The 26860-nt window shown below is 44.0% G+C and overlaps 1 protein-coding gene across 2 annotated transcripts in view; it reads left to right on the top strand.

Annotated features, from left to right (window-relative positions):
- The window catches only part of LOC136846454 (nudC domain-containing protein 3-like), a 386483-nt gene that overhangs the window by 113616 nt on the left and 246007 nt on the right, over positions 1-26860 (top strand). For both annotated transcript variants that reach the window (XM_067117231.1, XM_067117232.1), the window contains exon 2: positions 10647-10766. In XM_067117231.1, the coding sequence (XP_066973332.1) occupies positions 10647-10766 (120 nt within the window). The remainder of the gene's footprint in view (positions 1-10646; positions 10767-26860) is intronic.

Below are 26860 nucleotides of genomic sequence, written 5' to 3'. Positions count from 1 at the left end.
CCTCTCCCATGTTCCTGACTTCGGGAGCAGCCAGCTCACCTAGCTAGAGCTAGTCATCTTTGATGTCCTGTTGTCGCTGCAGAAGCTGTCCCCTTAGGGACAGCTTCGCCTTCGATTCTTTTCATGGAGAATGAAGATTTGCTTCTAGTTCTTAATCCTTTCCTCTCTTGAAGGATGAGGGAGGATTTAAGCTGGTGCTTGATCGACAGGAACCTCTGAATATGCTTGCATATTCTCCCCGTGACATGCTTCTGTTCTCAGATGTACCGACCGGGGAATAGGGGCACACCTGTAAGACTGTTGCCTTCGAGGTGTGCGACTGAGACGATAAGTACCTTCTCATCAACATCCTGGAACTCAAGGCAGTTTCCTGGCCCTCCAAGAGTTGCAGGATTTTTTTTTTAGATACTCTGTGGTGTTGTTGGGCAACAACACCACAGTAGTGGCATATGTCTACAAACAAGAAAGTCTCATTTCCTTCCTGTTGCTTTGGTTGACTTTGCAGGTGCTCGAGTGAACTATGGTACACTCTGTAGAGCCGTCAGCCAGATATAGGCAGTCCCTGGTAATTGGCAGGGGCTCCGTTCTGACAGTGTGACAATATGTAGCAGTGCCGATAAGCAGAAATCGGCGCATTCCGTTGCTGAAAATCGCCGATTTTCATCACTACACAAGCCCCAAAAAACTGGCTCGCTGATAACTGGGGACTGCCTGTACATTCCAGACAGTGGGATGTATTGGCAGGCAAGCTCAGCCTCTGGCATCAAGTGACAGGGGCAGAGAGCTCCCTTCACTCAATTCTTCATAGAGAGGTTGTTTGACTTGAGGACTCCCTATCATCTTTCTGTTCACCTTCCAGCTCAACAGAAGTCTGCAGGTCTTTTGCTTCATACCAGACCCACGGACCGCTACAGTGATGCATGCTGACATGGTGGGACAACCTCAACATCTTCATCGTCCCTTTGTATTTGTCTAATTTGCAAGGTGTTTAGCAAAGTGTTGTTCACCTTGAATTTAGATGAATGCTAGAAGACTTCACCTTTTGTCTGACCTGCTAGCTGTGCTTCAGAGGCACCAAGAAGAGTTCCTTCCTGACCCAAACCTTCTGTACCAGTGACACATGAAGTGGCTGCTCAGGCAGTACAGTCCTTGTACCCTCAAGTCTAGAGACTGTCTGGCTTCCCTTGGAAGCATAGACTCGCCGAGCAGCAACGAAGATAGCTAGATATCTCTATCAGTTCTCTGCAGCAGTACCCAGGGATCAGAGCCATCTTCGATGGTTGGTGTCGTTGACGGGACTTTTTCTTCTGGTCAGATCCGCTCTTCAACAGGTCACAGACTTCCTCATCTTCTTCGCTAAGAGTTGCTTCCCTCCAGTTCAGTTGTGTGAAGACTTAGGTCCACATTCGACCTGGTCTTTCACCTGAAAGTAGCCCTTTTCTCCTCAGTCAAGATTTAGCTGTTGATGAGAAGCTTCAATTGGTCATGCTTTCCCAGGGACCTCAGGCCCCTGGATGGCATGTGACTTTCATTTAGAGTTCCTGTCTCGTGCTCTGCATGTGCCCTGACGAGAGTTGTCAGACATAGTTCCAACTCTCAAGACCATCTCTCATCTTGTTCTGGCATTGGAGAAGAGGATAGATGATCTTCATGGACCTTCTTTGTTGTGAGCATTCAAGGGGTGGGGATCATTAGTTCGACTCCGTCTCAGATGTCGTAGTGAACTCTGAACCCATCGGCACCTGTTGCCAGGTTTGAGTTCTTCTTGATCCCCTTCCCCTTGGACTTTGCAGTCGATGATCCAGATCAGTCACTGCTTTGTCCTGTTAGGGTGCTACGGTACTTTCTGAAGAAGTTTTGACATCTCTAATGGATGTCGATAACTTTGCCCTTGTACTAACTTGCCCAAGAAAAAAGTGTCCAAGGACATGTCTCTCTTTCTGTCCTCTTAAGACAATTGGAAGGGCGTACTTTGCAGCTGATGTTGACGACACCTATACATTCTGCCCAAGAACTCACTAAGTCAGTGTCTTGGTCCATCCCTGACATTCCTGAAGTTTCTGTTGGTTTGCAAGCAGAGATGTGGTCTCATCAGACACATTTGTGTCTTTTTATTTCAGGCTTTTACCACGAGTCCTTGGAAACCCCCTTTCCTTGGACCTGTGGTGGTTCATGATCAACAAGTTGTGTTTTCTTACCCGGCTCCTTTAAGAGATAGGTAGCATCTTGCCTAAGGTGTACGATTCTGGAAGTGAGAGGGATTATGAGAGTGACTGGCCTCTCCTCCTCCTCCTTCCTCTTCCCCCTGCTTCTCTTCCTTTGGGCAGAGAACGGGACTCGAACTGACACTTGCTGGAACTGGCGTCTGATGCAGTAAGCTTACACATAGAGCACCTGTTCTATTTTTCTTTCCTAGAATCATAGCAGCAATCCCGCTTCTTCCTCTAGCAAGGGAAGGAAGGAGACCATGGCAGTAAGACAAACCCTTTTCTGGTTTTGCCTTACTGCCTCCAACTCTTTAGGTTCTTCCTAGCCTATTTTCGTGTGAGTTACAATTCCTCATTCATTCAAAAAGGTCCAGAAGTCTGACAATTGATCCCACAGTCCCTATACTGTGATCAATATGTCAGAAGCATGTTACTCCTCCTCACTCTTTCAACCATGAGAAGTAGCCCAGGTGTGGCAAACTCTAGTCAGTTCAGACTCACTCAGATTCCTCCCTCCAACAAATAGGCTAAGTCTTCCTAATGGAAAGAACCAATGGTTTTTATATCTTGTAGGAACAAATCACAATTTTTAAAAATAAATTGTCATTTTATATGTTACTTATCAAATAATTACAATGCTATAGTTTATATTAACCAGCAGCTAAAAATTTTGAAATTCCCGGGTCGCGCTATATTGTTTGGCTAGGTGACTAACCCCACCCACTTTCGGGGTAAGAAAGGAACAACTAGCAAAAGTATTCAATTTGTTTCTGGTGGCTAATGGCTGTACACCAGCTTTTAGGAGCAGCTTTGATTTTGGAATTCGTCTTTCCTATTGATTTCTCATTGTATTTTGTAAAGTATTCTTGCTTTGAAAGCCTTTTAGCATTATTAGATAGAGTTAGACTCTGTTTTTTTTTACCTTTATTGTGATTTTCTTCATAACAACTTTCCTTATTTACCATTGTGATTTTAGTTGACTTGTTTTTTCCAAATGTCAGACTCAAGTTCAGCTAGCTTTAGGTATTGTACGAAAGGCTGCAATACGTGTTTGACTAAGGAATCTTATGATTCACATTCTATGTGCACGGATTGTAGGGGACAAATTTGTTCAGAAGACTTGCGATGTAATGAATGTGTAGAGTGGGACAGTAAGAAGTGGAAAACTTCAAGATCTCATTTAAACAAACTGGCTAGAGATAAAAAGAGAAAAGCAACAGCCAGATGGATTAGTAAGTCTTTAGCTAGTCAGGGACCTCCTGTTGATCATGATATTGATAATGTTAATGTCAAGATTGACGTTCCTGTTATTTCCGTTGATCTCGTACCCAGTTCTCCTGCTATGCAACCTGCTCCTCTACCCAGCTCTCTCGCTTCCGAACCCAACACCATTGCCAGCCTTGAATATAAAATTGATAAAAGGTTTGAATTGATTGTTGAATCTATTGCACAATTAGCCTGTTCAGTTAAGGTTCGTATGGACAATAAGAGTGATTCGAAGTGCCCTGTTGCTCCTAGTGCCAGTGCAGTGTCAGTGTAACGCCTGATTGCACCTAGTGTCTTGGTGGAGCAGGTGGCTGCCCGTCCCGCTGATTCTCCTAGGCAAAGGTCAATGTCTTACTCCCCTAAACCTGGGAGGAGTCAAACAGGTAGCGTACGGGAGGTCAGTGGTGTCTGCCCACGGCTAGTTGCCCCCTCAGTCGAACCTGTTGTTGAATCCAGCCAAATGCCATTGGAAAGGCCTATCTCTGGACCTTGCAGTCAGTGGGACAGTCTGGAACGTTTTCCGTCTGTTCCTCCCTCGATAGAGAGTCAGAGAGTGGCTTCCAAGTGTCCTGCTTCTGGTAAGCACTCTTTGTGTAAGGTGTCTTTTTCTGAGCGTCCTCTTGCTCCCGAGACTCCTCTGGCTTCCGAGCTCCCTGCAGTGTTGGAAGCTCCCTTGACTGCAGAATGCCCAGTTTCTTCCGAGTGCCTGAAATCGTCTCAACACTTGTTGGCTCCTTCTCGTGCTGCTGTGTCAGAGCACCCGTCTTCTCTAGAGCATCACAGAGCGCCTAAGCACCCATCTTCGCCCACCCACTCTTTGATTCATGGATCACCAACTAAGATGAAGTGCCCAATGGCACCTGAGCTTCCTTTGGCCCCGATCCTCCGTTGATGCCAGAGCGTCATCGTGCTTATGCTGCTGACGCTTTGACTCCTTTAGCTGTTATTATTACCCAAGCAGTTGGGCATTCTTCTTTGTCTTGAACTTCCGTGTCTCAGGCTTTACCCTCTTCTAGCAAGCAAGCACCCTCCATGGTAGACCTGATTCAGAGCAAGCTCGACAGTATTTTGAGCATGTTGAAGAGGCCTCTGTCAACCCCCAACCCACGGACTTGGCTTTGTCCCCTGTATCCTTGGACGAGGAAGAAGAAGTTATTGCTCAAGACGCTCATCCTTCAGCTTATGCATCACTGCTAAAGTATCTTCTTGCTACTTTCCCAAATTGCTTTTCACCTGCAGCTCCTTCTTCACCCGTGTCAACTTTTCCTGGGGAGTCACAGTCTTCCGAGTCTTCGAGACTACCCAAGTTAGTGCTTTCTTCTTCTGCCAAGAAAGCCTTCGGTGTTACTGTATAGAGAGATGGCTAGCGGAGAAGAGGGAACAAGGTAGAGCCATTTTCAGCTGCACTCCTTCTAGATTGACCAAGAGGAGACAGCTCTCTTATGCCACAGGGGAAGCTCCTTCTCAGGGAGTTTCTGCCTCCTCCCAGGGGGACTTCTCCAGGTTGATCGATTCCTCTCGTAGATCTGCCTTTGCTTCATCGAAGATCATGTTCAGTTTGACGGAGCTCTCACACCTTCTTAAAAACTTGTTTAAGGTATTCGAAGTGTTGAGTTTTCTTGATTGGGCAGTGGGCTCTCTTGCATGTAAGATTAAGGACTGCCCTACTATTCCTGAAGATAGTGCCTCCGACTTGCTGGGGGTCCTCTCGTGTATCGATAAAGGAATCAGGCATGGTTCCCAGAAATTAGCGTCCCTTCACACAATGGGAGTTTTAAAGAAGAGAGAACTGTGGTGCTCCTACACCTCTAGGGAAGTGACTCCCTCCCAGAAGTCAGCCATTCTGTTTTCACCGCTGGATCATCACCAGTTCACGCAGGCTACAGTTCTGGAGATTTCTTCGGATCTTCAGAAGAAGAATACACAAGATCTTCTTGCCCAATCCTATAGGCGACCTAAGGAGGTGCCCGCTCATACCTCCAGGACAATCTCCCCACTGCAAACTCGGCCCTTTCGTGGCAGCAGACAAAGATCCCTTTCTAGATCCTGTTTGTCCAGCAGACTTGTCTCCAGAGCCATTAAGAGATCCTCATCCTGTACTGCCTCTTGCAGGTGAGAATTTCGTCTTCCGAACTTCTATAGGAGCCAGGCTCCTTCACTTCTGGGAGAAGTGGAGAGAGTGGGGGCCAGAGCCCTGGATTGTCATTGTTCTAAGGGAAGGCTATTCTATCCCTTTCAAAGAAAAGCCACCTTTAAGCAGCTCTCCAATAACATTGTCAGCGTACTCCAAAGACTCGAAGAAGTCTTTGGCCCTCTCAGAAGAAGTTTCATCCCTTTTCAAGAAGTGGGCGATAGAATAAGTAGAGACTGTGGGCTTCCCAGGTTTCTACAATCGTCTTTTTGTGGTGCCCAAAGTTTCAGGGGGCTGGAGGCCCGTCCTAGACATCAGCGCATTGAATGTTTTCATTCAGAAGACATAGTTCAAGATGGAGGCAAATCAAACTGTCATGTCATTCAGTCGCCAGCGAGACTGGATGACATTTATAGACATACAGGATGCGTACCTTCATGTCCCAATACATTGGGAATTAAGGAAGTTTCTGAGGTTCGTGTTTGGGAACAAAGTGTTCCAGTCCCACGCACTATGTTTTGGGTTATCGATGGCGCCTCAAGTGTTTACCAGAGTGCTCGCTCCCTTAGCAAAATGGCTCCATCTGATGGGAATCAAGATCTCCCTTTACTTGGATGATTGGCTACTTCTCAGAAGAAGTGTCGTCCCTTCTCGAGAAGGGGGGCAATAGAATTAGTAGAGAATGTGGGTTCCCTGGAATTCTACAATTGTCTTTTTGTGGTGCCCAAAGCTTTAGGGGGCTGGAGGCCCATCCTGGATGTCAGCACATTGAATGTCTTTGTTCAGATGACAAAGTTCAAGATGGAGACAAATCGAACTGTCATGTCATTCATTCGCCAGCGAGACTGGATGATGTTTATTGACATGCAGGATCTGTACTTTCATGTCCCAATGCATCAGGAATTGAGGAAGTTACTGAGGTTCGTGTCTGGGAACAAAGTGTTCCAGTTCTGCGCTCTATGTTTTGGGTTATCAGCGCCACCTCAAGTGCTTATCAGAGTGCTCGCTACCTTAGCGAAATGGCTCCATCTGATGGGAATCAAGATCTCCCTTTACTTGGACAATTGGCTACTGTGGGCCCAGGAGCTGGGATTGGTGATCAACGTTCAGAAGTCTCAGTTGATTCCGTCACAATGGATTCTTTATTTAGGGATGATAATAGACTCTCAGGTTTTCAGGTTTTTTCCTCACCAAAGAGAATACAGTCTTGCCTCAAGATAGTGCACAGATTTCTTCTTCTGGACCAGTGCTTCACCAACGAATGGATGAGTCTTCTTGGGATGTTATTGTCCATAGAACAATTTGTACTCTTGGGCAGACTTCATATGAGACCAGTCCAATTCTTCTTAAGAATCAGTTGGAACAGGAAAAAATACCCAGACTCTCTCATGTCCCAAGTAACTCCAGAGATAAAAGAGGATCTGCGTTGGTGGAGCTTAGAAGGAAGGTTGTCACAAGGGAAATCTCTCCTTCCATTGAACCCCAACCTAGACTTCTTCTCAGACATGTCAAACCTTGGTTGGGGAGCTCTTTTGAGAGACAAGGAAATTTCAGGGACCTGGTCTCCGGAACAAAGAAATTGGCACTTAAATGTCAAGGAGTTGAAGGCAGTTCATCTGGGGTTACAATTTTCAAAGAAGAAGTGTACAACAAGACAATCACAGTGCACACCGACAGCACAGCTCCCTGGCGTATATCAAAAATTAAGGGGGGACACACTCTTTCTCATTTACAAGATGGCAAGGGATCTTTTGCTTTGGGAAGAGCAATTTCAAGTCAAACTTCTTACTTGCTTCATTCAGGGGAAGTTCAATGTTCTGGCGGACAAGCTAAGTTGCCGAAGACAGGTGTTACCCACAGAGTGGACTCTGAATCCTCAGGTTTGCTTGAATCTTTGGAAGTTGTGGGGGACTTCGGTCATAGACCTGTTTGCAACTTCCAGAAACCATTGTCTCCCTCTGTTTTGGTCCCCAGTTCTGGGACCTTTAGCATGGGCAACTGATGCCACTTCAGGACTGGTCAGACAGTCACCTTTATGCATTTCCTCCCCTTCAGCATGATAAGACAGGTGATCAACAAATTCCAGACTCACCAAAATCTGTCAATGATCCTAGTGGCCCCATTTTGCCAACGAGACTTTCCGAGGCTGCTACCTGAAATCCTCATCTGCTAAAACAGCCCCACTTCTGGCATTTTCATCAGGGATTGTCTACTCTGACCCTGACAGGATTTGGACTGTCGGGAAACTTCTTAGAAAGAAGGGGTTTTCAAGATCGGCTTCGCAAACAATTGCCAAATGCAGACAACATTCCTCTGATAGAGTATATCAGGCTAAGTGGACAATTTTTAGAGAATGGTGCAGGAAGCGCAGAGTCTCATCTTCTCAGACATCTATAGCTGAAATAGCAGACTTTCTACTATATCTTAAGACCGACAGGAACCTGTCATCCTCGACGATTAAGGGTTTTAGGGCCATGTTAAGTTCTGTCTTCAGACACAGGGGAGTGGACCTTTCCTCTGATCAGGATTTATCTGATCTAATTAGATCGTTTGACACTATGAGACAGAAAGAGGTAGCATTAGTGCCATGGAACCTGGATGTGGTCCTTAAATGGTTGCCTGGTCCCGGATTTGAGTCTGTGCATTCTATTTCCCTGAGAGATCTAACTAGAAAGACCCTCTTTCTAGTTGCTTTAGCGACTGCAAAACGAATCAGTGAGATCCATGCAATAGACAAAAGGGTGGGTTTTTCCCAAGAGAGTGCTGTCTGTTCCTTCTCTTTGGGATTTGTAGCCAAGAACGAGTTTAGTTCCAATCCATGGCCTCGTTCCTATGCAATTAAAAGGTTTTCTGAGATTGTAGACTCAAGTGAGGAAGAGAGAGTATTGTGTCTTGTGAGAGCTATAGGGTTTTATCTTCACAGAACAAAGAAGATTTGTGGTCTTCCAAATGCCTTATGTGTTGTGTTACGAATCCTTCTCGGCCACTTCCAAAGATTCTTCCTTAGAGACCTAATCTCAGAAGCCCATTCTTCTGTTGAAGATGAGGTTTTTCCATTGTGTAAAGTGAGAGCTCATGAAATTAGGCCTGTAGCCACTTTGTTGGCGTTCAAGCGTAATTTGTCTCTCTCCTCGATAATGCAAGCGACTTTTTGGAAATGTAAGTTGGTCTTTGCAACTCATTATTTGAAGGAAATTGAAACAGTTTATGATAATTGCAGTACTTTGGGTCCATTTTTGGTGGCTGGCTTGGTGTTGGGGGAAGAAGTGTAGGAAGCAATCCTTTGTTCCTTTCCTCTCCTTGAATTGAGGTTGTTGAATTTTTTAAGGGAGCCTGGGGGTACAGTGTACTGGAGTGCCCTCCAATCCTTCGTAGTTGGGCAGTGGTTTTTAACTTTTAATGGTATCAGGTGACATTTATTTCATTGTCGTATATTCTGTACTGCGCCCTGGGCAGGGGCAACATTATTACCTTTGTCAGCAGTTGGAATCATCCTTGCTACAAGGTACCCACTAATGTAGTAGCCACGCCACTATACAATAAGGAGAGCCCCAATAGAGGCAGTACCTTCCTGCAGCAGCTCCCTATCAGGTAAGGAAACAACTGGCATTTTTTAATGATAGCAATTCTTTCTATTCTCAAATTCATTACCACTATTAATGTTTTGGGGTAGATTTGTTCATTTATCCCACCTCCTGTCAATGTGGGAATCAGCAGTGTACAGTAATTACTTGGTCAGTTACTTATATAAAAATGACATTTTTACGATAAAATAAAGTTTTGTATTTACTTACCAAGTAATTACATGATTGGAGCCCTCCCTCCTCCTCTCAAATGAACATTAGGGCACAAACAAATTTAATATTTTAGCTAGTTGTTCCTCTCTTAGCCCGAAAGTGGGCAGGGTTAGTCACCTAGCCAAACAAAATGGCACGACCCGTGAATTTCAAAATTTTTAGCTGCCAGTTGATAGAAACTATAGCAATGTAATTACTTGGTGAGTACAGTAGAGCCCCAGTCTTCGAGGCTAATCCATTCCAGAAGAAGTGTCGAGATTTGATTTAGTCGAATTCTGAATCAATTTCTCCCATGAGAAATAACTGAACATGGATTACAGTAAACCCCCCCTATTCGCGGTCTTTATTCGCGGACTCACATATTCGCGGATTTCTCTGTGGAATGTATCTACCCATTATTCGCGGAAAATTCACCATTTGCTGCATTTTTCCACTGAGAAATATTCACTAATTACTGTATTTTCATATCATTTTCATGACTAAATGCACTTTTTGTGATAAAACTATTAAAATACTTAGGTATAAGCATTTTTGGAGGGGTTTTTGTGTTTAAACTATCAAAATAGGCAGTTCTAAGTGCTTTTTAGAGGGTTTTAAGTATTCGCGGTTTTTAGCTACTCGCGGGGGGCTGCGGTACTCATCCCCCATGAATATGGGGGTTATACCTTACGTATATATTTTCAAGGTTAACGTTGTAAGATGACTTTGAAATGATATTAAATTTATTTTATGATGATAGTTTAAGGTATATTTGGTGTTTTGAACTATTACTGTAAAATAGGCAGTTATAAGCATTTTTATAGGGGAGGCTTTGGTGCTTTTTACTATTAAAGCAGGCAGTTATAAGCATTTTTTTAGGGGTTTACCAACTTACCGTGGATATTTGCTTAACACGGGTGGTTGTGGTCTGTATCCCCCGCATTTACGGGGGATCCATTGTAGTTGTTGTAGAAAGGAAACACAAATTACATTATTTTTAAATTTACTATTTTCTGCTATAAAAATGAATGTGCTTATTCTGTTGTAGCCTTTCAGATGTTTTAAGATGATAATGGGATGTACCATTTGTTCTGGCATTCTTGACATAATGATCAGAAAATAAGAAGTTCATTTACTGGTGAGCAGTCATTTTTTCAAAGCTCATTTTCTCTTAGCAGGTATTAAAATTTGTTATAGGAATTTTAGATTTTTGAGTGTGTTGTTGAGAAAAGGTTGGTATTTTATGTTCTTACATTTATTTTACAGAGAGAAGATATATAATAGCTCTCAGATATCAGGAGAACACTTGATAAATCAATCTTTTTGCAAGTGGCGGGAAAAGTACCTTCTGGAAAAGTCTGAGGAGGAGAAACAGTTGACAAAAAGGTAAGATTTTTCATTGTTAGGTATTTTCAGCTTGCAAAGTCTTGTATTTCTTGAAAGTGAAGTTATTGACTGAATTGCATTTGCTTTCTTTTTCTGTAAAGTGCAAGACCTTGCTTTATAAATGCTTCTTTGTTTAGTGTTATGAGATTAAACAATAATTCTGTTTGAAATGACATCATTTGCAGTACTACACAGTAATTAACTATCAAGTAAGGCAGACCCTTTTTAGTTAATCATCATCTTTTTGTCAATTTTTAATTTGTTCATACACAGAACAAACCTTTGCTCTTAACAAAGGGAAAATTCTCTAGCACCAGCTGGAGTCTGGTTAAAAAAGAAGTTAGAAGGAATTGGTGGCATTGGGAGATGGCCATGATGGTGGTGAGCAGGAGGAGGAGCCAACCTCCCATACCCTATCTAGGGAGCATTGCATCAGTTTTTCTCTGACTACCTTTGTAGGAGGTTGTGCTGTTGCACTCTCTCTTCAAAGCCAGTTTTTGTCCACTTCCTGCCTGCTTATACCATTGGATACATGTACTAGTTTTATCTTTCTTTGTTGTGTGATCTGTGTATTTTTATGTTTCTTGTGTGTTTCTGCTTGAGTATGCAAACCCACAACCTTCCTAAACCCACCAAACCCCAGAGAAAATTCCCTGGGGTTGACGGCAGTCCTTGCCCCCAATTCCTGCCTTCCTTTATGAAAGACGCTCATTCTACTTGTACCAGATGTAGATCTTGTGTTTACAGCGCAAGTAACCCATGCCCCGAATGTGTTGATTGGCCTCCTGAGCAATGGAAGAATTTTGATAAGAAGAGAAATAGAAGGAAGTCTGGGCCGCCATTTTGGGAAGGTTTTGAGTCCTCAGGGTCAGCGTCAGCTTCTTTCCCTTCTCATTCTTCTTCCCATGGCCCCTTTGACTTGGGACCACCTTGACTTGGTGAGGGGGCTCTTGAACCCATGGAATTTGTTCCTGGGTTTGAGTCCAAGAATCCCATAAATCATTATATATTTCTTTGGATTAATTTTTTGGAATATTCCACTTTTGAAAAAATTTATTGGACCTGATAAATAGGAAAGATGAGTGGGTTTATATCCAAAGCTAAATGGTGGAAACTGTGGTAGGACCATCAACTACTCGATAATGTTTGGACCCGAGAGATATCAGATTGATAGCTCAGGGGCAGAACTATTCTTTAGGGCTGGGCCACGGAGTCCAGGGGGTTCAGGTTCCAGTGATAGGACTCTTGGCATTCTATCTGGTTTGCTCATAATATGATTAGGGTGGGGATGATTGTATTCTTTGTAATACTCTTGGTCCTAGCAAGTGGGTTTGGCTTACACTTGGGCCACTCTAATCATGTTGTGCCATCCCCTGTGGGGTAGGGTAGGGGCACAGACATTTTGGAGGTGGCTTTCACTTATGCCATTGGTGGAAGAATAAACTCCATGAAAGGCTGATGATATCTTTTTAACCCTTAATGGACGGGAATCCTCATATGAGTATCTATAACAGGTTTTGGGTGATGGATGGGAATCCTCATATGAGTATTAATATTACGCACCATACAATTTGGCTGTATCAAGGGGGAAAGAGTTTCCATCACTTTAATGGTCCATGAACGACTGATGGCAACTTTAGACACAGCTCAGCTCAGTCAATGGGTATCTCAGGGAAATCAGTATTGTTTGTGACTTGATGGGGAGATATTTTGCTCCTTGACGTCTTTTTATTTATTTGCTCATAAATATACCCAGGGATTGCTGTTGGTTTTAGTTCTTATCGTTTATGATATGAAGTCAGTTCTAATTGTAATTTTTATATAAGTAACTTACCAAGTAACTACATAGTTATTACGTTTCGTTTATCAGCAGCTTAAATTTGAAAATTTGCGGTAGCTTTCCAATATTTTGGTGTAAGTAACTCGCCCCGCCCACTTTTGGGGGATAGGTACAACACTACTAACGAACTCAATTCTTTTCTGCCAGTTGACAGCTTAACATGGTTGTTGACTTCAGGTTTCATTTGATTTAATATAATTCGCCAAATGGTTTTCATCGTTTTTGGAGAAGTATTCTTTGTCTTGGTAGTGATTGTGTTAATTGTATTAGCTTATTTAGTTTGGACTTTTGCCTTTTATTAAGATGTCTGACACCAGTTCTGCTAGCAGTAGGTTTTGCAGCAAAGGCTGCAATACCAGACGTATTTCAATCAAATATGACTCCCATACCACTTGTTTTCAATGTAGAGGACAAAATTAGTCTTCAGTCTTGATGTGTGACAAATGCAAAGAATGGGGTAAGGGGAAATGGAAAACTTTGACTAGTTATTTAGATAAACTTGAGAAAAACAGACAAAGGGGAGCGGCTGCTAAGGCCGAAGCTAAGAATTCAGTTAGTCAGGGTTCCTTTGTTTTGCATGCCCTTCCGACTCCTGTAACTGCCTTTTCCCCTATCAACAGTCCTCCTGCTTTACCTGTGACTCCATTATCCAACTTCCAACCTTCTGAACCTAGTGCCATCACCAGTCTGGAAGCCAGAATTGACCAGAAATTTGGTCTCTTAGTTAACACTGTAGCTCTGATAGGGACTTCAGTGAGGGGCCTTATGGATAAGTTTAGTGCCAGTGTTCTCGGTGCAAGTGTTGTGTCAGTGGAGGAAAAAAAGTTAAGTATACCTTAGTTTTACCAGACCACTGAGCTGATTAACAGCTCTCCTAGGGCTGGCCCGAAGGATTAGACTTATTTTACTTAGCTAAGAACCAATTGGTTACTTAGCAACGGGACCTACAGCTTATTGTGGAATCCGAACCACATTATAGCGAGAAATGAATTTCTATCACCAGAAATAAATTCCTCTAACTCTTCATCAGCCAGCCGGGGAATGGAACTCCGGCCCATCGAGTGACAGTCCGCAGCTCTACCGACTCACCCAACGAAGAGCTTGTGTCAGTGGAGGAGGTGGCTACTCATCCCACCAGTGCTCCTAGACGAAGGTCCCTTCCAAACTCCCCTAAACCTGGGAGGAGGCAAACCTAAAGCCCCAGGGAGGTCAGTAGAGTTTGTTGCCCCGTCCTGCGGACAGCCGCTGGGAAGGCGTCCATATCGGAGTTCATGCCCTTTCGTCGAGTGGTTTGGATTTGGGATCCAACAAATCCAAGTGCAAAGTGAGTCAGAAGTGCAGCTGGCACTTTAAAAGTGCATCCAGGCCACTGAAAAGCCTGATATCCGCGGCTGAGTCTGATTTTCCGATCCTGTGCAAGTGGAACAGAGATCGGGATCAGAGTCCCAAACCTTCATGTAGTTTTTGGAATGATCCTTCTAACGTGTTGCCTGCAGCATCTATGTCAGAGCGTCAGTCTTTTTCGCCCAAGCTGGTCTCCAAGAAATACGTAGACCGTGCTTCAGGATCCAAGGGATCCGGGCATCCAGTGGGATCCAAGGGATCCAGTTTAGTGGGATCTGGAGGATCCAAGTATTTAATGGGATTGGAACAATCCAGGCATTTAATGGGATCTGAGGGATCCAGATATTTAGTGGGATCTGAGGGATCCAAACGTCCATTGGGATCCGAGGGGTCCATTCATCCAGGGGAATCTGAGGGATCCATTCATCAAGTGGGATCTGCAGGATTCAAGTGTTTAGTGGGATCCAAGGGATCCAAGCACACAGTTGCATCTAGAGAATCCAATGTGCCTGTGAAACCAGATCAACACGTAGTTCTTGCGCGGTGGTCAGTGTGCGATCGCTCCCCTTCCGAGCTGGCGCCAAATTCATCCAGGCATGCGACACCACACTGTTCAGGATCTTTCTCTGGAACCAATTCAGCGATGCTTAGACAGCATTCTAGATCTGTTACGCAAACCGAAAGTGACTCATGAGTCTGAGGATTTGACTCTCTCACCCATTTCGTCTGAAGAAGAGGACGTAGAACAGGTTCAGCCTTCTTCAGCCTACACTTCCCTTTTGAAGTACTTCTTGTTTTGCTTCCTGGGACTTCTTTTCGCCAGTGACTCCATCTTCGCCAAGTTCAGCTTTTATGAAGAGACAGCCTATGGAAGGTTCTAGGCTGCCTAAGATTGTTCTATCGTCATCTTCGAAGAAAGCTCTGTCAGGCATTGAGAGCTGTCTGACAGAAAAGAGGGATATGAGGAAAGCGGTATTCTGCGCTCCTTCTTGTTTATCTAAGAGGAGATACTTGTCTTATGATACTGGGGAGATACCATCGGTGGGAGTTTCTGCCCCCCTCCCAAGGGGACTTCTCCAGTTTAATTGATTCGTCATGGAGATCTGCTTTCTCCTCATCCAAGATCTTATTCACGGCTTGAGAACTCTAGCATTTGATGAAGGATATCTTTAAGGTCTTTGAGATCTGAAGTAGTCTTGATTGGATGGTTGGCGCCTTAGCAAAGAAAACAGAAGACTGTGCTTCTTTCCAAGATAACTTCACTACAGACTGGCTGGGAGTGCTCTCATGCATGGACAAGGCAATCAGGGATGGATCCCAGGAGCTGACAGCCTTGTTTGCGGTGGGAGTACTTATGAAGCGAGAGCAGTGGTGTTCATTCACTTCAAAAGGGGTCACTCCTTCCTAGAGATCTGCACTTCTTTTTGTCCTTTAGATTAGAGTAGTCTCTTTCCCACCACTACAGTAGAACATATCGCAACGGAGCTGCAAAAGAAATTACGTTAAAACATTAGTTATTAAAAATCTATAAAGGCTGTTCAAAATTACACACACAAGAGCACACTTAAATACATACACACAAAGCTTAAAATCACGTTACACACGGACACATATGGTTACACAAGAGCACATTAAAAATAGGAAAATCACAAAACCCTCCAAATAAATAAAAAAAGAATAAAAAATTGTCTAATTTTAAGAAAAAATTTTTCAAATAATAGAGAAACACACAAAGACAGTAATATACTTATAAAAAAAAGCAGAAGAAGCTCACCTTACAATGCAAACGACAGAACCACACTAACAGTAAAAGAAAAATGTATACAGAAAAACAAAACAAAAAGATCAGAGGTACAAATAGTAATGACCTATGGCAAAAACAATGGAATTGAGGCAGTTTGCGTGTTTAATGAGGGTACCCGCAGTTTAATATTTAAAGACTCAAGTATCTGCAGTTTCTGTTGGTTCTGTGCTTGGCCAATAACTTTAAAATCATCAAAATTTATCTGTGTTTTGCACTTGGTGGCATGATTTCTTATGCAGGATAGCTCAGGATTGCAGAGTCAGCATCCAGTTCTATAACTCACCCCCTTATGAGAGTCGGCTCTGACCCTGAAAAGCCGCCTGGTGGATCCAACATATGTTCCCAGACTACATCTGGGACAAGTATATTCATAAACAACACCAGATGTTCATCAAAGGGCAGAGCCGATCTTTAAACCCAAGAGTGAGCCAATTGTCTTTGGATTTTTGGGATGAGTTTGATGCCAGTGACCCCAAAGTACTTCTGAATGATCCTAATGAAATCCCTTCTAAAGCTATCATCATGTAAAAATGGGAAAACAGCGTATATAGGGAGTTTAGGGACATTAAAGTTTACTGTGGGGCTGAATGATTTGTTCAGTAGTCTGGAAAGAATTCTATAGAATGTTTTGTTTGGAAAGCAATTATTATTAAAGTATTGTTGCAGGAAAAGGATTTGTTCATGAAAAAGGGCCCAATTAGAAGTGAGAGTTAAAGCACGGTGTATGAGAGTGTGGACTGAGTTAAGTTTGAAATTAAAAAAGGAGGAGCTATAAAAGTTTGACCCAAGACCAGTAAATGTTCTTTTTCTAAAAACAGTAGTATTGAAACGTACCCCGAATAGCTGAAACCAGCGAATACTTAAAACCCTTCCAAAAACACTTACAACTGCCTATTTTGATAGTTCAAACACACAAAACAAACTAAAAATGCTTATACATGCTTATACAGGTATTAGCCTGCTTACAGTATGTACTGTGTACATACATGGTAGCCTAGCCTACACTATATAATATACTCTTTACATACATGGTATAGTAATTATTATCAGCTCCTATTCTACTTAACGTCATTTGTGCTGTAACCTACGCTAGTTGTTTATTACCGTACGATGGTTGAAATATAGGTAAACAGCTGTTGTTATCCGATTCGGTTGTAAGCCAAACTACAGTTTCTTGGTTGGTTGTTTACGGCTGTACGCATTTACACAAGAGTATAAAGTTATATATACTAACAATACTTTTATCATTCTCTTTTACTTTTTTAACTAGAAGATGGGATAAAGAGATGGAGGAAAAGTTGTCTATTGTAATTTGGTCTCTCTCACTGCCTGATTACGCTGCTGCCTGCGCCCTTGCAAAATTTAAAAATATTTTATAAATAATATTGTCATATAGGTATTAACTGCTTACCCCATTGCAAAATTGAATTATCATAAGGTGAATTATTGTAACTTGAGCATTACCTGAGCATTTTAATAGTTTTATCACAAAAAATGCATTTAATCATGAAAATGAGATGAAAATACAGTATTTAGTGAATATTTCTCAGTGAAAAATACAGTGAATTGGCAAATTTTCCGCAAATAATGGCTAGATGCGTTCCAAAGAGAAATCCGTGAATATGTGAGTCCACGCGAATTGTGAGGACACGAATACAGTGGGCGTTACTGTACTTGTTGAAAGTCACAGTTCTCACTCACATTCTTACATGGAATTTTTTATGTTCTCAAACATGCGTTCATTCGTGCTACATTATATATATATACAGGTTGACCATCACTAATCCGGCAATCAGTAGTCCGGAACAATCAGTAATCCGGCACAAATTTCGGCTAGAGTAATTTCTAATGTTTCCACACTAATTCTCAAATTTCCCGCGTCGCTGCGCTAACTCGCTCGCTGGCCGCTTCGATTTGGTGGCGCTGTGTGCTGCATTGACAAACTGGAGGTGTTTGTAAATGCAGGCATGCTTTTGCTGTTCTATTTTCTACATTTATTATTGTCTTTTGGCCTACGCTATGGTATATTGTATAGGCTACATATATGCTAGCCTACCCTACATTACAGGCAGTCCCCGGTTTACGACGGGTCCGGCTTACGACGTTCCGAGGTTACGACGCTTTTCAAATATATTCATCAGAAATTATTTCCCGGTTTACGACGCATGTTCCGGGGTTTGATGAAAAGCTCAATGAAAATGCAGTTTACATCGTTTTCAATGCACCCAAAGCATTAAAAGTAAGGTTTTCTTATGATTTTTGACGATTTTCGACGATTTTTCGGTTTACGACGATTTTTCGGTTTCGACGCAAGCGTAAAAACGGAACCCCGTCGTAAACCGGGGACTGCCTGTATACTGAACTCTATTCACACATTAACAGTAGGCTATTATACAAACATCAACACAACGAATGTGCATCTTTTTCATGGATCTTTTGAAAAGTTATGCTTTACTATATTGTATCCAATTGCGTATATTCTCATATTGCTTTTGTATTATAAATTGCGATCAATGTTTTGTTTGGGAATCGATAACGCTGTGTTTATTTCGCCGCATTTAACTCAGTTTAGAGCACTTTTCTTGCTTCTAGTTAGCGTAAATGAATATAGATACTTTATTTATTTGGGACAAGGATATTTTTCGTTATACAAAAGTGTTTTTAAGTTGAAATATAACTTAAATACGTCTCGTTGTGAAATTAATTTAGCTATTTTTTTTGTTAATATATGACGTTTGCGGGAATCACGGCTGGCCGTTTTGGGGGCATGTTTGTTTTGTGTAAAAAAAAATCAAGATTCCGTTCGCTATTTTCTCTTGATTTAATCATAATACGAGCTTTACGTATTTATCTTTTATTGGCGTGAAAACAGCAGTAATTTGTATTCTTTCATGCCCAGTAGTTTTGATTAAATACATTCTCTCCAATTTTATTTATGGTCGAGTTTCATCCATGTTACCGATGCACGATAATTTATAGTCATTAGCAGCTTGAACATTATTTTCTCAGCTTCAGCTACAACTTGCAGCTTAAAGTTACTGTAGCAGTATATTTCCTTGCCGATCTTTTCTCCAAAGCGAATAAGTGTATAGTGTAAAAAATATATCAGTCCTATTGTACAGTACTTAACGTCATTTGTAACTTAACGACAGTAATTGTTTAACCATACGATGGTTGAAATACAAGCAAAACAGTTGTTATCTGGTACAATTATGCAAAACAACAGTTTCCCGTTCGGTTTTTTATGGCTGTACGCATTTACGCAAGAGTATAACGTTACTAACAATACTTTTATCATTCTCTTTTACCTTTTTAACTAGCAGATGGAATAAAGAGGAGGAGGAAAAGAAGCTGGTCTATTGTAAGTAGATCTCTCTCGCTGCCTGTGCCTGCGCGAAATCTAAAAATATTTCCTATTTTCGTATCGGTATTAATTGCTAACCCCATCGTAAACTCAAAATATCGTATGTCGAATTATCGTAACTCGAGCACTACCTGTATTTGATAACACAATGTAACACATGTTTTGTTTATTTGTATTTTTTGGTGTTTATATATGTATTTTATGCCACTGAATTAAAAATCACATTCGTTTTGATGTAATATCGATGGTTTTTAATTTATTCTTTATTTCATACTTTCTTGTTCTATACCCAACTTTTCTCTACAGCAGTATGTTGGTTCAACCTATTCTAATATTCTAAGGATAATTACACTACAATATGTACTTTTTCATGTCTTGAAAGGTATTTAGGAAGTACAATATTAGTTAGAACAAAAAGAAACAATTCAATTCTGCACTTTAAATGCTTTGATAACTCTTTTCTTAAGATCAGAAGTGCTTTGACGATCGAGATTTTCTAGATTGCATACTTTCATCTTTCCTGACTAGAGACCATATGGAGATCTCCCATCATAGCAGTATCCCGTCGTCCTTGATACTGAGGCTCTGAAGTCGTTCTTGGTACGAAAGCTTCCTCCATTTCTTGGCTGCTGCTACTTGCTGGCTCTTCAGATGAAATAGCCATTGCACCTTCCATCTGAAAGGAAAGAAATAACTACATACAGCAGCTTCAGCAAAGCCTTGAACAATGTTAGTATTCCATCATCTTTAGGAAAATGAATGCACAGCTAGTAAATACTTAATGTTCAAGTTAATTAAAAGTAAGACTTTTGGAGAGTATGATAAGTATACTTACATTTTGTGGTGGTTGTGGTACTGGTAAGGTGCCATCATGTGGGACAGGGGCTGTAGATGATGGGATGTCTGGATACTGCAGAGCTTGTCTTCCTTTCACTTTTCTGTACTTTGTCACATCAGTCATACAGAAGTAACAATCATCGTGATGGTTCTTCGGCTCTCTCCATACTCTGGGAACGGCAAAAGGCATTGTCCTTCCTGTACCCCTTAACCATCCTTCTAGAGTAGATCGGCAGCTTCCACGTATCACATGAGGGGCCCATGGTTTGTCCTGGTTTCCCATGGGCATTCCGAAATAGTCTGTACGCTATCCACAATTTGGCACCTTTCACGATCTTATGTAATACCTGTTTTGTTCATGAGACTTACCTGTCAGATGTATATATAGCTGTATTCTCTGATAGTCCGACAGAATTTCAAAACTTACGACAACGCAGTGGGAGATCAGGTGGTTAGTACCCATTCCCGCCGCTGGGAGGCGGGTATCAGGAACCATTCCCATTTTCTATTCAGATTTTCTCTGTCGCCGGTACTGTCAACACCTGTTTTCAGTACCTCCGTCTTGGATTTCGTAAACTTGGTTGTCACTTAAGTATTTGTTTGACTTTTGGTTTTTTGACTTGGACTTGTGGCTAGGCATACGCAATTATGGACTGTTTTGGATTTGGCTTTGTTTTTTCCTTGGATTAAGATGTCTGAATCTAGTTCTTCTAGTTATAGAGTTTGCTGTGTGCAAGACTGTAAGGTGAGGCTACTGAAAATTTCGGTAGATCCTCACACTGTATGCTGGAGGTGTAGGGGGCATGTTTGTTTATTGAATGATCAATGCAAGGAGTGTGAATCTTTGCCTGATGCTAGTTGGAGGACTTATGATTCCTATGTGAGAAAGTTAGAGCGGGATAGGATCAGGAGGTCTTTCCTCCAGAAGTGTTTCAGTGAGTAGGAGTCAGGGTAGTGTTTTTTCACCTGCTAACCCTCCCGTAGACATAGCTTTTCCTAACCCTGTGGTGTTGCCCCCGGGCCCCGAGGTTGTTTCTGCGGAAGGTGACATTCGTAACTTGGAAGCTAAAATGCTCGCTCTTCAAAGTGCTGTGAAGTGCAGTGATAGTGTCTGTCCCCCTAGTGTTGTGGAGGGGGCGTCAGATCGGCCGTATAATGCCTCTAGGCCTAGACCTCTGCCGGACTCCCAGGACTCAGGGAGTGGGCAAGTCGAAAGCCGCAAGAGGGTTACGCGGACCCCCCTCCGATCTGGCGTCCCTTCGTCAGGTCCTGTTGACGCTTCCCAGGCTGCCAAGGATCGTGCTCGGGCACGAATCGCCTTAGGATTGCTTCGTCCCCGAATCTTCCTCCCGGCGTCGGGGTGGAACTCTCGGGAGGACTCTCGCCCTTTGAAGAGAAGCTTCAAAGAAGGGACGCTTCACGTCCCTTTTCTCGTGACGCTCTTCGCTCTTCTCGGGAGAATTTTGACGCCATCCCGCCGCAGAAGAGGACCAGGACGTCATCGGACGATGACGCTTTTGAGCGCCCTGGTCACTCCAGGAAGAGAGCTGTTGCTTCCCCTGTGAGAAGGAAGAAGGCGTCCCCTCGCCCCTCGTCTTCTCACAGGATCAGCCCTTCTCCTGAGGAGGAGACTTCTCCTACTCGTAAGCTTCTGCTAGACATGCAGAGGCAATTGGCTTCGTTAATGGCCCAGAAGGAGACTGATACGTGTCGTCGTCGGAAGGATTCCTGGCTGCCGATCAAGAGGTCCAAACCTTCCCCTTCTCCTTCTCCGCGTTTGTCGTCTTCTCATGCTTCGCCGCCCTCTAGAAGTCCTTTGGCTCATCGCTTTACTGGTCTCAGCAGGAATCGCCAATTCCCTCTTTCTGAAGCTCTCCATGCTGCTAGGCTTGACGCCCCTCGTTACGACGCTCCTCTGGCTTCTCGCCATGATGCTTCTCATGTTGCTAAGCATGACGCTCCTCATGCTGCTCGGCAAGACGCCTCCCATGCTGCTCGTCCTCATCGGGACGCTCGTCGGGACGCTCGTCGGGACGCTCGTCAGGGGCGCTCTCGTCGGGGCCTTCGTCAGGGCGCGTCGGGATTCTCAAGACTCTTCTTGCCGAGATTTTCGCGACCCCTCTCGGACTTCTTCCAAGCAGAAGTCCCTTTTGCGTGTTGGTCTGCAAGGGCTTCGACCTCCCGGTGTTTCTCCAGTCTCTTCGGTTGCTCCTGTTGAAGAAGGAGAGCTGTCTAGTGCATCGGAACCTGCAGTTGAGGATCAGTCCTTGTCTTCTTCAGCTTCTTCCGACTACCAAGTCTTGACAAGGTTGCTGATGGACTTGTTTGGGGACAAGTTTCAACCTTCTGCTCCTCGCCCTCCCCCTTCGCAGTTAACCTCGTCTAAATCGCAAAAGACTTCAGGTTTTGTGAAAATGGCCACGTCTCTCTTCAAGAGGGCCTTTAAGAAGGTTCAGGAGTGGATGGACTCCAGGAAGGCCCAGTGGAAGACTTCTTTCGCCCTGCCTCCGTCAAGATTGAGTGGGAAAGCGGGGATTTGGTACGAGACGGGAGAGGAGGTTGGTTGGAGAGTTCCTTCCTCTTCCCAAGGGGACTTTGCCAGCCTTGTGGACGCCCCCAGAAGGTCTCTCCTTTCGTCAGCGAAGGTGTCCTGGATGTTGTCTGAGACCGATCACCATCTGAAAGGCCTCTTCAGGACATTGGAAGTTTTCAACTTTCTGGACTGGTGCCTGGGAGTCCTGGACTTGCAGGCTCGTAGCCCTGACTCCATTAGTCTGGGAGATTTGTTCAGCGTCCTATCTTGCATGGACAAGGCGGTTAGGGATGGCTCCGAAGAGCTGGCTGCCCACTTCTGTACGGGGCTTTTAAAGAAGAGAGCCATTTACTGCAACTTCACTGCGAAGTCGGTCTCTCCTTCTCAGAGGGCAGAGTTGCTGTTCGCTCCGATGTCTAGCCATCTTTTTCCCCAGTCCTTAGTCAAGGATACTGCCGCCACTTTGCAGGAGAAGGCTACTCAGGACCTCCTGGCCCAGTCTTCTAGACGTCCAGCAGTCCCTTCGACTTCTTCCCTTGGGCAGGCTTCCAAGATTCAGAAGCCCTTTCGTGGAGGAGCCTCTTCAAGATCGTCCTTTCGAGGAAGAGGTCTCTCCAGAGGTAGAGCCCCTTCTAAGCCCAGGGGCAAGAAGTGACTCTGTGGACCTTCAGACACCGGTTGGAGCCAGGCTTCTTTCCTTTGCAAGAGCCTGGAGAGAGAGAGGGACGGACAACTGGTCCTTCCAAGTCATCGAAAAGGGATACAAGATCCCATTCCTCGTCTTACCTCCATTATGCACGAAGCCCAAGGATCTGTCGCCATCCTATCAGCAGGAGAAGCAGCAGATTCTCTTCGACCTGCTCGAGCAAATGCTCGAGAAGAGAGCTGTGGAACAGGTCTCAGATTTACAATCCCCGGGCTTTTACAACAGGTTGTTTCTGGTCCCGAAGCATTCAGGAGGATGGAGACCAGTCCTGGACGTCAGCAGGTTGAACCATTTCGTTCTGAAAGAAAAGTTCAAAATGGAGACGTCCCAGTCGGTTATGGGAGCCTTAAGACCAGGCGACTGGATGGTTTCTCTCGATCTCCAGGACGCCTACTTTCACGTCCCTATACATCCTCTATCAAGGAAGTACCTGAGATTTGTCCTGCGGGGACAGGTTTATCAGTTCAGGGCTCTCTGCTTCGGGCTCAGCACAGCCCCTATGGTCTTCACGGTTTTAATGAGGAATGTTGCGAGATGGCTTCACCTTGCAGGAATAAGAGTCTCACTTTATTTGGACGATTGGCTCATTCGAGCCTCGTCAATGCCGGGGTGTCTGGAGGATCTTCACACGACTTTGAACTTGACGAAGTCCCTAGGACTTCTGGTGAATTTCGAAAAGTCCCATCTGACTCCGACTCAGTCCATCGTTTATCTGGGGATTCAGATGGATTCAGTGGCTTTTCGAGCTTTTCCGTCACAAGAAAGACAACAACAGTGCTTAGACAAAGTTTCAGCCTTCCTGCGGAAAGAAACATGCTCGGTGAGGGAATGGATGAGTCTGCTAGGGACCATTTCATCGCTGGAGAAGTTTGTTTCCCTGGGGAGACTGCATCTCAGACCGCTTCAATTCTTCCTTGCAGAGAACTGGCAGGACAAGGAGAATCTGGAAGTTTCTCTGAAGATCTCGCCAAAGGTGAAGGATCACCTAAGGTGGTGGCTCGATCCATCAAAGTTGGCAGAAGGCTTTTCTCTCAAACTTCAGAACCCCGACCTAGTGTTGTTTTCCGACGCGTCCACATCGGGATGGGGAGCAACACTAGGGGGGGAAGAAGTGTCGGGCACCTGGAGAGGGGAACAGGTGTCCTGGCACATAAACCTCAAAGAATTGGGGGCGATTCAGTTGGCCCTACTTTTCTTCGAGGGACGAGTCACGAACCGAGTAGTCCAGATCAACTCGGACAACACCACGGCCCTGGCTTACCTAAAGAAACAGGGAGGAACTCACTCTCGGTCCCTGTTCGCTTTAGCAAAGGACATCCTTCTGTGGGCACAGGCCCGGAATATTACGATCCTCACGAGGTTCGTTGCAGGTGTAGAGAACGTCCGTGCGGATCTTCTAAGTCGGCAACAACAACTGCTACCGACCGAGTGGACCCTGCACCAAGAGGTGTGTCAGGGACTGTGGAAGCTATGGGGACGCCCCTTGGTAGATCTCTTTGCAACTTCCAAGACGAAGAGACTTCCTCTTTACTGCTTCCCTGTACTCGACCCAGGAGCGATCTCAGTAGATGCTCTTCTCTGGGATTGGACGGGGATGGACGTGTATGCCTTTCCCCCGTTCAAAATCCTCGGAGAAGTCATCAGGAAGTTTGCGTCGTTGGAAGGGACGAGGATGACGTTGATCGCCCCGTTTTGGCCTTCGAGGGAGTGGTTCACAGAGGTCATGTCCTTCCTAGTGGACTTTCCGAGAACACTGCCCATGAGAGTCAATCTACTCAGACAGCCCCACTTCGAGAGGTACCACAAAAACCTCCCCGCTCTGAGTCTGACTGCATTCAGACTATCAAGAAGCTGGCCAGAGCGAGAGGTTTTTCTAGACCAGTGGCAAGAGCTATTGCCAGAGCCAGAAGATTCTCTTCCAGTAATTTGTACCAATCGAAGTGGACCGTGTTTAGGAGATGGTGTAGAAAGAAGGGCATTTCCTCTACCACGACCTCTGTGAGTCAGATAGTAGACTTCCTCTTGTTTCTGAGGAGTGAAGTCAAACTAGCGGTCCCGACTATCAAGGGAGATAGGAGTATGCTATCATCCGTTTTTAGGCATAGAAACCTGGACCTGACTAACAACAAAGACCTTCACGATCTATTTAGATCATTGAAACCTTGAAGGTGCCTCGGCAAAGGACTCCTTCTTGGAATTTAGATGTAGTGTTACGGTTCCTGATGTCCAGTCCTTTCCGAGCCTCTTCGTTCTCTGCGACATTGAGGAACATTACCAGAAAGACTATTTTTCTAACCGCTCTAGCAACTGCGAAGAGGGTTAGCGAACTTCAAGCCTTCAGTAGACATATAGGCTTTAAAGGACATAACGCAGTTTGTTCTTTAAGTCCTACTTTTTTAGCGAAAAACGAGAACCCGTCTAACCCTTGGCCCAAGAGCTTCGAAATCAAGGGTATGGCTGAGATTCTGGTTCAAGAGCCAGAGAGAGTCCTTTGCCCTGTTAGGGCTCTCAAAGTCTACTTAGACAAAACGAAGGAAAGTCGAGGCTCCTCGGATAATTTATGGTGTTCAGTGAAGAGACCGGACTTACCTATGTCGAAGAATGCCTTATTCTTCTGAGACACGATTAAAGAAGCCCATTTATGCTGTCAAGACACTGATTTTAAACTTCTGAAAGTCAATGCTCACGAGGTGAGGGCGGTTGCAACTTCAGTGGCTTTTCAGAAGAATATGACACTCAGTAACATTCTGGGTGCCACATTTTGGCATAGCAACTCTGTGTTCGCTTCACACTACCTGAGAGATGTGAAGACGACATATGAGAACTGCTTCTCGCTAGGACCATACGTTTCCGCAGATACATTCCTGGGGGCAGGGAATGACACTCATCCTATCCTATAGAAAATGGTTAGAAAGTGTTTTTTATGGTTGTTGGGTCAACCGCCAGAGGCGGACTTCCCACTCGTTAGCTTTAGTTGTGATATCCTAACTTAGTTAGGCTTGGTCAGGTGGTTGTTTTTTACTTCGTTTGCCCTCATTGTATGGTCAATATGGTCTAGTCACATCGTGGTCACACCCCCGTTGACAGATCATCTAGAACTCACCAGCTATACAGGTCACTTCCTTGCTGGAGACTCTAGTAAAGCAGAAGCGGACTTGGGTGACAGTAATCACGAAGTCAGCTATGCTAACAGGTAAGGAACCAAGGTATCATTCACCTACATGTATTGTGTTCCCTAAATCCTATTCTGTCTGTACCCACCTCCAGTGGTGGTATTCAGCTATATATATATCTGACAGGTAAGTCTCATGAACAAAATGATATTTTAATGATAAAATAAAGTTTGTTCATACTTACCTGGCAGATATATATATTCATAGTGCCCGCCCACCTCCCCTCAGGAGACAGTGGCACTAGAAAATCTGAATAGAAAATGGGAATGGTTCCTGATACCCGCCTCCCAGCGGCGGGAATGGGTACTAACCACCTGATCTCCCACTGCGTGTGTCGTAAGTTTTGAAATTCTGTCGGACTATCAGAGAATACAGCTATATATATATCTGCCAGGTAAGTATGAACAAACTTTATTTTATCATTAAAATATCATTTTTTTCCAATATAATAACCACACACATAGCAAAATGAATCTGGAGAATTGGTACATCC

This window comes from Macrobrachium rosenbergii, chromosome 15 (assembly GCF_040412425.1).
Source record: "Macrobrachium rosenbergii isolate ZJJX-2024 chromosome 15, ASM4041242v1, whole genome shotgun sequence".
Lineage (NCBI taxonomy): Eukaryota > Metazoa > Arthropoda > Malacostraca > Decapoda > Palaemonidae > Macrobrachium > Macrobrachium rosenbergii.
This window is presented reverse-complemented; position numbering and strand designations above follow the sequence as displayed.